This window comes from Chinchilla lanigera, unplaced genomic scaffold, assembly GCF_000276665.1.
Source record: "Chinchilla lanigera isolate Chin_1 unplaced genomic scaffold, ChiLan1.0 scaffold00081, whole genome shotgun sequence".
Taxonomy (NCBI): Eukaryota; Metazoa; Chordata; class Mammalia; order Rodentia; family Chinchillidae; genus Chinchilla; species Chinchilla lanigera.
This window is the reverse complement of record NW_004955482.1, coordinates 2,286,827-2,297,840: the sequence shown is the minus strand read 5'-3', so window position 1 is coordinate 2,297,840 and position 11,014 is coordinate 2,286,827. Positions and strand designations below refer to the sequence as shown.

Sequence of the window (11,014 nt, the reverse complement as noted above, 5' to 3'; positions counted from 1 at the left end):
GCCTGGGACCCCAGGGGGGCGCCCCTCGCTCCGAGCCCGGGCCTGCAGCCGCCGAGGGCGGCCGGTGCGCGCAGGTTCCCGGGCCGGGCTCCCCGTCTGCCCTCTCCCCGTTCCACAAGCCCGCTTGCTTCAGGAAATTTCCCAAGTCACCTCTGCTCGGCCCGTTTCTTCATCCTTACAGCAACGGGGGCCCCGCCCGCTCCTGCGCACAGCTAAAAAGGGACCGTTCTCCTAAAGATCAAAGTAGAAGTGACCCGTGGAGGGTAAGCCCATTTCCTGAAGTGCACTGGACGAATTCTAGTGAGCGTGTTTTTGTTTGACCCTGGGGCCTTTGAACTGAGCTACATCCCCAGCCCCTTTTTGATGTTTAGTTTCAAGACCAGGTCTCCCCGAGTCCATAGGGTGCCCGGGCTGGGCTCAAGCTTGCAGCTGTCCTGCAAACAGGCTGCTGCGGTTGAGACAGTGGGGCCCAAGGGGGCTCGGAGGAGGTGGCTTCTGAGCTAAGACCCAGGGAGGCCTCCACTCAGGGCTGGGGATCCAGGAAGGGGTGATGGTGAACCAGGCCGGGAGGTGGGAGTGACACCAGGCGCTTGGGAAGCAGCGAAGGCTGGGTGGCCGGAGGACAGTGAGCTGCGGCAGGGTGCCTGCTAGGACTGAGACCCGCTCCAGGCGAGGGCCGGGCGCGCTGTGTGCGGGACCCCCGGAGGGAGGCAGGTGGCGCTTCCGACCCTTCAGAGGCGTGCACCTGCCTTTGACACCTGGCCCTGCGGGCACAAGGGGAGGCGCCGTCACTTTGCCCTCTGAACTTCGGACCAAACTGACACAAACAAATCAGTGGGAGGGGAAGCACAAACGTATTCCACGAACTGTGCACAGTGTCATCACCCCTGAACCGGCAGGAGCTTTCGGACCGCCTTCCGCGGTGGGGGCAGAGGGGAGAGTGTGGGCATGTGGGGTGGAGAGCAGGGGCTCTCACGGGTGCGGGGGACCCGGAGCAGCGTTGGCCTGCGGGCAGAGCGGAGGACAGAGCGTGTGTGATTCTCTCGGGCATATCGCGTGGAGCAGAGTGGGAGACAGCGGTGTATGGCAGGGTCTGCCCACCTGTGTTACGAGCGAGCGTCTTTCCTTCTGCCGGGCGCTTAGCTCCTGTGCATTCGGGGCGGGTCCCAGGCGGCTCTCTTTGTCCTTGGCGGGCAACGTCCAGCAGATGAGGTGGCACCGAACGAAGCCTCTTCCAGCGTCTGCTGTGCCGAGTCCCCTCGGTTGGACACAGCCGGCACCGGACACGTGGATAGTGGCAGCCCCGGCCCTCCAGGGCCCGGCTCAGAGTCGTGTCCGCATCTTCCAAGGACTGTGCATCCACGCATGGCCAGGCCTCACTGTGACCCACCTCAGAGGTAAACTAGAGAAAGAACTTGGCTCTCCCTCCCTCCCTCCCTCCCTGTGACAGGTGTGCTGCACCCTTAGGCTGGCCTGGTGCACACGGGAGCAGGGCCGGCCGGGCCAGTCCTGGAGAGGCTGGCCTGAGTCATGCAGGGGGCCACCTGGCACCGGGGTGGCAGAACACTCAGCAGGTAATGGTTGGTATTTGTGCCTTGTGTCTATTCAGGGCCAGGTTTATCTTCCTTCACCTTCACCTGGAGAAGGGGGAAAAACAGAAGTTGTTTGAAGACTTGATCCGTCTGGCAAGCTTGGGTTCCCAAAGAGGCCGTGCTGCCGGGGAGGGGGAGGTTCCCATGGTGATGCAGGGTGACGGGATTCCCCTGAGCCAATCAGTAGTGAGCGGTGAGAACTGGAGGAGGTCCCTAAAAGCTCTCTGCCAAGGACCCTGCTGACTTTCCAGTGACGCTGGAGTAGAAGGGATCCCCTAAGTAAGACTGGAGGTCCCCCCAGCCTGGTTGAATAGGGTAGCTGCGTTAGATAGTGTTGGATTGAAAGAAGTGGTTCCATTCTCACACGTGAGAGTTTATCATTGAATGTTAACACTATTTCTGGCATACTAATGCACACTTGTAGGCCCAGCAACCTTGGAGGCTGAGGCAGGAGGATCACTTGACCACAGGCCTCTAGGGCTATCCTGAGCAGCATAGCAAGGCCCTGTCTCTTAAGATGTATGTTTTTAAAAACTTAACACTGGTACATACATAGTGATACAAAATTGTGGTGGCTTTATATCAAAATCAGAAGCACAAGGAGGGCTGGGAGCATTACAGGGCCCACTTTGAACCTGAGGTCAGGACGGGCTTCTGGGGTGTACAGGTGCCAGCTCCCTGCTTAACCACTGCACATGGAGCCGGGTGGCTTTGTTGCCGGGTGGCTTGGCGTTCTTATCAGTGAGAGGGAATGTCCTGGGGGAGGGACCCCGTCTGCCCCTCAGGAACAGCTCATGATCTGGAGACAGTTTTGGTCGTCACCCGTGGTGTTGGAGCTGCCAGCACCCTCCAGTGCCCGGGACGGCCCTCCACACACATGGCCTCCTCTCCAGGCCTCTGAGGGGAGGCTGGACCTTTGTCACCCGTCCACCGCGTCACAGCCTCCACCCCTACAAGAAAAGACGCGTTAGCAGGAGCAAGGCAGGGTGCACTTACTGGACTGTGTATTTCCTAACAGATGGAGACCCGAGCCTGGGCCTCGGGTGCCCTGTCCATTTTCACAGGGGCTCCACCAGCAGGACCAGTTGAGCAAAAGCACGACTGGAAAGGCGGGGCCGGGTGATACCCCGTGCCACGAGAGACTGGCAGGCCCTGCCCTCACTCCTGGTCTCCCCGGCAGCGATCCCTCCCCCGGGTTCAGGCAGGAGCCCTCTTCTAAGCAGAGGGCGTAGGTGAGAGAGTTGCTTCACGCTTCCCGCCCAGACAGAAGGGCAGGGGAGATTTGCTTCTTGGGCTCTGGCTGGCTTTGGGGAAAAAGAGATTTGGTTCGTGTGACCTAGACTAGAAGACAAATTCTAGTTTCTGGTCGGGGTGGCGAGGAGGAGACCATCGGAGAGAAAGTTTGCTTCTGCAGCTTCACACTGGGTTGTCACTTGCCTGAGCCCCAGCGTCAGAGCTCCAGAGTGTGGGGAGCCATAAGTGGGCTCAGGCGGTGTCCCTGGGGGGGCAAAGGGGACAGCGCACACTCACGCCCCACATGCACATTAGTGTGTGTACATACGTGCACACATGTGCACACGCACGTGGCTCAGCCTGGGATGGGGGAGGAGCAGGCCTTCGCCTGGTGTAGTGGGGTGATGCAAGATGAGCAGGCTCGGGCTGAGTGCGGAGAGGAGGAGAGGGCAGCAGGAGGGCTTGGGTTCCTCTCCGGGCTGCTGTGATGTCGCTGCGGTGACAGGGCACAGTGCATTGTGGGTAGCAAGTCTGTGGCCAGTGACTTGAGAGTCCGGGTTGCGAGGTCTGGGTCTCCCGAGTGCTCTTTCTGGAGCAGGCATGTAGATTACCTGCCAGTCAGAGGCTGGGCAGGTATCTTCATCTTCCAGGCAGTCACTGGGCCCCCCATCTCCTCTCCAGAAGGTCACCACGCCCCAAGAGTATTAGAATCTCACACTCCAGGACTAGATCACTAGCTCGAGGCATCTCAAAACAGTTAGTGGTTTTTAAGAAGTGGGGTCTACTGGGAAGATGACGTGGGCCTTGAACCAGACTCAGGGGCCCACAGACCTGTGTGGCCTTGTGTCTGCCCACCATGTGGCACCCTCTGGCTTGTGGCCACGGCCAGCAGAGCGAGGGCCAGCGGAGCTCTGACTGCAGCCTGCAGAATGGGCTGCAACCTGTTTGGGGAGCTGAATTCGGCCTGAGGATTATGCTCCTCATGGGGCCAGCCTGGGGGCCATGTGGGAAGGGAGGGGACGTTGGGTCCCCACCCACTTTGATCCCCTGGGCTGGAGATCCTCGCAGGAGAACCTGACTGTCCCCTGAGCTGAGCTAACCCTGAGGTCAGAAAGGAAAGCGAGGTAAGAATTAAACTGTACTCTGGTGAGTTAAAACGTCTCTTCAGAAACCTAGAGAGAGAAGTTCATTCCAGCTGCGGAGGAGAGAAGTGTCACATGGGGACAGAGATAACAACCTCCGCACAGGCTCTGTGGGGTGGGAAGCAGGGACCAGGGTGCAGTGCTGAGGTATGGGAGGCTGGTCCTCAGGAACCTCGAAATAATCTAAACCAAGGGAGACCAGTGCTTGACCCAGTCACCTGTGGCCGTCGCCTGCTTTGTGGCCGCACCACCCTGGAACCCAGCTGCCCGCAGGTGCTGGGAGCTGTGAGGGGGCCGCTTGTGAATTCCGGTGCGGAGCTGAGCGGCCAGGACAGAAACGCTGGCCCGCAAGCCCGAAGATGCTTTCTTTACTCTGTCCATTTCCAGGAAGGGTTTTCTGTGCCCTCTTCTAAATCAAAGAAACCATCAGATAGTCACTCGATGACTGAGCTCCACAGCCAGTGCACTGCCCCGAGATCCACTCCTGGGAGTGCTGGGAAATGCCAGGGACTCGGGCTTCCTCCTGATGGGCAGGGGTCAGCACACCGGTCCGCGTAACCCAGGATGGAAAGTTGCCCTTGGAGTTCTCTACTTACTAATTTGCTTATGTTTATTAGTTAGGGTTCACGGTATACAGTGATCACAGTCATTGTGTTACAGACAGCTAAGGTAGGTAGAAGTGTTCTAGACAGACAGGGCCGGGCCCTCCAGGAGGCCAGTGCAGAAGACGAGAACACAGCACAACCGGGTGTCGGAGGCCAGGTCTTGAGACAAAGATGGAAGGGCTACACTTACATGCTTCCCCAGGGACAAACAATAATGACCCATATTCTATTTTTTTGTCATCTTTTTTTTTTTTTTGGTCTTTTTGAGACAGGGTCTTGCTATGCAGTTCAGGCTGGCCTTGAGCTCACTTTGTAGCTCAGGCTGGTCTCAACTCTCGATGATCCTCCTGCCTCAGCCTCCCGAGTGCTGGGATTACAGGCGTGCGCCACCACGCCTGGCAATTATCGATATTCTAAATAGACATCCTTTACCTGGGTGGTGACTCAAGACCTCCTGACCCGCCCCTTTCAGGAAGGGTCCTTGCTCCATCCACGCACACCTGCTACGTGACTTGCTTCCCATTGCATCAATATCACCTAAGTGACTGTCCTTGTAACCTTATTGCTTGATCATGGTTTTGCCCCACCTTATGCCCACCTCGTGATTTTGTGCTATAAAACTTCCTCTGAGAAGTAGGCTCCTTGGCAACACAATTTCCAGTCCCCTCCTGTCTCGAGAGCCGTCTGTCCCTCGGTAAAATTTTCTACTCTTAACCTCCTTTGTTCCTCAGAATTCATTCTTTGATTTTGGGGAACATGAACTCTAGCATATTGGACATCTAGCAGGCTGGGAGTTGTAACACCCCCTTTATGTCACTTGTAAGTCTGCTGCCGTCCCTATATCACCCATGGGGAGTTGTCACGTGCATGTAACATGTCTTAGTTCTTTTCATTTCCCTTTTCCCTCCCTCCCTCCATCTCTAGATATCTTTCCTATTTGCAGAAAATCTATCTCCCTCTTTCCCATTGCCTGTTTTATTCTGTTCTTTAAATTATTTGTACTGCAGATTTCTCATGTAAGAGAAGCCATGGGATACCTAAGCTTGTGTGCCCGATTTATTCACATAACATTGTGGTCTCAGCATGCGTCCATTTTCCTACAAATGACTCGAGTTTATCTGTCTTTATGGCAGAGTAGTGCTCCACTGTGTATAAATACCGTACCTTCTCTATCCCCTCATCTGTCGATGGACACGTAGGCCTCTTGCAAGATTTGGCTACTATGAGCTGTGCTGCAGTAGACACAGGTGTGCATGGATCCCTGTAACATGGTGACTTTAACTCCGGGGAAGACACGGACAAGGCGAATAGCTGCGTTGAATAAAATTCCTTTTGTAGTCTTTCGAGGAATCTCCGTGGACGCTGTACTGCGTAGAGGTTCCTCTCCCTGCAGCCTGGCCAGCACTTACCAGCCCTGGATGTGGTAGCGGCGTTCTTTCTGGAATGGGACCGAATCCCAGAACTGTTCAATGTGCATCTTTCTAAGGCCGGCTGTCGAGCAGCTCTCCCTGTTTGTTTGGCCTCTGTCCTTGTGAGGGTGGGGGACTTTGTGCAGGGTGGTGGCCGCTGGCGCTTCCCTGCCTGAGGGGGGGGTGTCAGCTGGAGAGCGGTGTGCGGGGCATTTGCACTGGAGCAGGAAGCAGATCCAGGGCGGGGCTCTGCCTTGATGGCCAGGCTGTGGGGGAGAAGGGGAAGAGCAGGTGGTCTCTCTGTGGAGGAGTCGGGACGGTGGAGGTCCGCTGGTGGTGGGAGAGACGCCTGACGCAGGAGGTGTGGGCATCAGCTGGTGTTTGCATTGGCGCGCACCTGCCAGGCACCTACCTCCCGGGCACAGTGGGGCCTCAGCGCTGGGCGCGGTCCTCCGCAAGTCCTCCGGAAGGCGGCTGAGCCGCCCACTCGGGCAGTGGACAGTGCAGGTCAGCGCGCGGCGTCCCTGAGTCACCGTGCTGTGGATCCTGTGACAGGGAAGTGTGTGCGTGGGGTGATGGCGCCTCAAAGGAGACAGCCTTGGCTCAAGGTCTGGAGGGCTCCCAGGGAAGGAACTGCTTGTCTCCCAAACGGTTTCTTCTTTGTTTTTTTTTTTTTTGTCTTTTTGAGACAGGCTCTCACTATGCAGTTTAGGCCAGCTGTGAGCTCACTTTGTAGCCCAGGCTGGTCTCAAACTTGCAACGATCCTCCTGCCTCAGCCTCCCAGGTGCTGGGATTACAGGCGTGCGCAACCATGCCCAGCCCTGTTTTGTTTGTTCGTTTGTTTTTTGTTTTTTTCTGGTACTGGGAATCGAATTCACGACCTTGAGCTTACCAGGCAGGCACTGTGCCGCTGAGCTAAATCTCCAGCCCCCATTTTTCCTATTTTTTAAACAGACAGACTGCCCATGAAATTCGCCCTTTTAAAGTGCACAGCCCGGTGGGGTGCAGTGTGGCTCCGGTCAGTCAGGGGCCGGAGCACTCCCGCTGGCAGTCGCTGTAACTAGAGTCGCACAGCACGGCGTCCTTTCTGAGGACTCTGTGTAGCGCGTCAGGATGTCATCAGAAGGTGCCCGGGAAGCTTCCATCCTCTGTTACGCAGTTCCATCCATCCTCCACGGAGGGATGGTGGGCACTGGGGTTGCTCTGTGCCCTGCTGTTCTGGGCGGTGCTGCTGTGGGCGTTTGTGCCTGGGCAGCGGGTGCCGTCAGCCAGGGTCCCCCGTAGCTGGGTGAGGAGGGAGAGTGGGGAGGGCACTCGCAGCACGGGGGCTGTGTGCAGAGCCCGAGGTGGGGTGCAGCAGAGGAGGGGCTGCAGGGCTGTGATGGGGGATGGGGTGCGGGGTGCGGCCGGAAGCTGGCCCTGCTGTGTTGGGGTCCTGCGTGTACGGCCGGTGGGAGGGTGTGTAGCTTGGAGGATGAGGGACACAGGAGGAGAGGGTGTGGACTGGAAACGGCTTAGAGGGGCCTTGGGGACAGGCGGGAAGGAAGAGCCCCCAGGCGGGTCGCTTGCTGCACCGGATGTGCCCGACAGTGCCCACGCCGATGGCTGAGTTAGGGGAGTCGGGGCGGGACCTGGCACCTGACGTGCAGCTGAGAGGGAGGGAACAGGCTGGAGAAAGAATTCTGGGACGTGCCAAGGCCAAGAGGGGTGAGGGCGTGCCCGGAAGGAGATGGGGCCCGGAGACAGATGTCAGGAAGATGACTGGAAGGCCAAAGTGACCCTGCTGCGTGGGGATTGGCGCTGCCACCCTGCCAATGGGGCTCTGGTGCAGCGCTGCAGGGGCAACGCGGTTAGCGGCTGGAGGTCAGCGACCACTCTGACCTTGTTCTGGAGGCCTAAGCGTGCAGGGAGGAGGCTTGGTGGGACTGTAGGCCCGCCCCGTCTCTCTCTGCCTCTGTCTCTGTCTGCCTCTGTTTCTGTCTCTCTCTCCTTCCGTTTATCGTGCTGGAGATCGCTACGTCCGTGCTCCTCTGTGGAGCGGCACCCACCATCCCACAACCTGTCAGCGGTGTGATTTTCTCTGACGGGGGAGCAGGGGCTGCGCTGCCCTTGGCCCGGAGCTGGCAGGCTCTAACCTCCCACTCTCCAATGCAAAGGGGACGCGAGCCACCTAGGCCGTCTTAAAGTTTCTGCTAACCACAGTAGACAGCGCAAAGGAGACAGATAGACCAGCTTCAACAACATGTTCTCTATGCAGCGTATCCAAATCCTGACAACTTCAGTCCAGGTGAAATCAAGTAAGCACACATTCACATATACAATCTATATATTTACCTATCAGTGGTCCATGTGTACTAACGTGTGTGTGTGTGCACGTGTGCGTGTGCGTGTGCGTGTGTGTGTGTGTGTGTGTGTGTGTCACACTGAGCCCCTCTATGTGGATGTGGCCCCTTGTGGCTGACACCTGCAGACCTCTTCCTCCCTGACTTGGGGTGACCTCTGGCTCCTCCCTCACCCCCGCCCTCACCGAGCTCAGAAGACCCTGCCAGCTGGGCCACTTTGCACACTGGAGCATTGTGTTTTAGAAAGATTTCATTAGCATCGCCTCTTGAGAGCTGAGTCCCGTTAAGCACGATGCACGCTTTATAGTTTACACAACACGCTCCCAGGATAACCTCCCCGGTGACAAGGGACAGACGGGTCGCTGTCATCTCAGGGACAGAAAGGCAAGGCGGGGGCTTCTTGCCAGGGCGCCCTGCAGCGCCTCACACAGGACTTACAGCTTCTCATCCCAAGGCCTATTGGAATGTCCCCGAGCACCGCTCAGACTAGAAGCTGCTCTCCCTCGGCGGAGGGGCGGACCCTGCTTTTTCTCAGGGGCTGCAGGTGGGGCCCAGGCTGACCCCGAGGACTGCCGCATTCCTGTCCTCATCTCAGGGCCCCGCAGGGCACAGGACTGGGAAACGGGCTGCATTCGGTGCCTCCTGCCCCATTTAATTTGATCTTGATTCACATTTTTACACCCAGACCTTGTGGTTTATGACAATTCTCCTCTGGACATGCAGACAAGAGAACAGCTGTGGGCTGGGGGAGGCAGCCCCAGCACGGCGGGTTTCAGTCAGGCTGGGCACGTAGTTTCTTCTCTTGCCAGGCCTGCCAGTCAGTCACCAGGGTTTCCTTTATGGAGGTGCAGGAGAGGTGCTCTGTGATCATGTTTACGAGCTGAATCATTACTGCACAGAAGGACTAATGACAGAACCATTTAGAGGTGTTGTACGTTGACTGGACATGAGGGGAGAGTTTTAGTCCATAGAGAATGAAGATTAAAATTTTTTATTTAGAATACTTTTGAGATCGTTAGCATCTAAATTCTGCTTAAAACAGGTTTAATGGCTCAAAAACAACCAATTATCGCCGCTCTCGTTGCTGTGCTCAGCACCTCCTCCCCGGGCGCCCTGTGCTGAGCTGCAGAACTCATAAACCTCCAGGAAAAGGTTCTCTAAGTAGAACTCAAACCCGGTCCATTTATCAGTGCATTTACTTGGCTTCTCCTTCCTTAACCTTTAAGAAGATGGAACAGCAGAGACGCACCTCTGCTCAGAAGCACGGCGCATTCACAGCCTGCATGATGTAATTTCTAGGCTGAAGCAGTGCTAGCTGGGGCCTGCTGGTCTTTTCCTGCCCTGTGGCTGGTGGCGGGGGGGCATGGTCATTTCCAAAAGATGCCGAAGCTGGCGGGAGGGGCCGGGTCACTGACCGGCAATGACTGGATAAGATTTGGCAGTGCAGACGGTGAGAGCCGTGTGCATCTCCGTGTGCCTCGGTGAGGAAAGCCGACTGCAGTCCTGAGGCCTGGATCCTCCTTCACTTGGGCAGTACTGCGGGACACCGTATTTGACCTACATTCTAAAGGGAAGCAGAGTGAGTCCTGTATTAGTACGGGGGTGAACCACCACGTGCCCCGGCAGGGAGGCCAGCGGGAGGGTTCAGATCTAATACTTTTCCCCAGGGCCTTTGTCCCTGTGCAGCTGCCGCCATGCAAGGACCTTCCTCACGTTGAGCTGCGTACCCTCCTCGCCTTGAGCTGCGTACCCTCTCGCGTTGAGCTGCGTACCCCTCTGCTGTTCGTTACTATTGTGAGATGCCAAGGCTGGGCGGCTCCGTGAGTTTCTGTAACTCTCCCTTGTGGAAGTTCGAAGCCGAGGGCCCACTGTGAGGGGAAAACTTGCTGGAAAAGTCCCAAGGTGGTGCAGGGCATCACACGGAAAATAGCAAGCGACGGGGCCTGTGTGCGTGTGTGTGCGTGTAGACGCATGCGTGTGTGCACGTGTGTTCCAGTCCCTCTCCCTCTTCTCAGAGCCACCAGGACTCCGTCTGGAGCTCCGCCTTGTGACCTCACCGCCTCACAGGCTGCTGTCCAGCACCATGGATTAACTTCCATCCTCTCCCGCCGCCACAGCTTAGGCTGTATCCCAGCCGCCCGCTCAAACCGAAGAGCGGTCACGGTGCTTAGAGGTCCCAGAGGCACCCCCCTCCGCCCCCCTGCCCTCCGCCTCCACACTCTCCTCCTTCTCTAGTCGCGCTCTTGTGATTTCGTGTGGTCTTGTCCCTAAACACAAGGCACTTAGTTCATTTGGTGTTCCGCTGTGGAAGTAATGATTTCACTGCCGGGGTGGGGGGTTACATTGGGCTTGAATTTCTTGCTGTTGTGCCATCTGGATAATGTAAGAGATTGTCAAGGTAATTGAAAGTATGCCTAATTATCCCGTTTACCAGTTTTGTAGCCCAAGCCCAATATGTGATCCACCAATTACGGAGTGACGGCATAGTGGGACGAGACAGGACAGGCTCGGCACAGCAGAGATGTGGAACGGATACACAGAGCGGGCAGGAAGAGCTGGCATTGCACCGGCTCCTTACGGGCATGAGCTGCCACAGGTGGCATGCTGGCTTCACTGTCCAGCAGGTGGGAGGCAGGAGGAGCTTTTTTTTTTTTTTTTTTTTTGTCTTTTTGAGACAGGGTCTCACTATG

The 11,014-nt window shown here is 57.0% G+C and overlaps 1 protein-coding gene across 1 annotated transcript in view; it reads right to left on the bottom strand.

Moving 5' to 3' along the window:
- The window catches only part of LOC106146519 (formin-like protein 6), an 8,185-nt gene extending 7,989 nt beyond the window's left edge, over positions 1-196 (bottom strand). The window contains exon 1 of the mRNA XM_013503710.1: positions 151-196. Coding sequence (XP_013359164.1) covers positions 151-173 — 23 coding nt within the window. The 5' untranslated portion in view covers positions 174-196. The remainder of the gene's footprint in view (positions 1-150) is intronic.
- Positions 197-11,014: the final 10,818 nt, after the last annotated feature.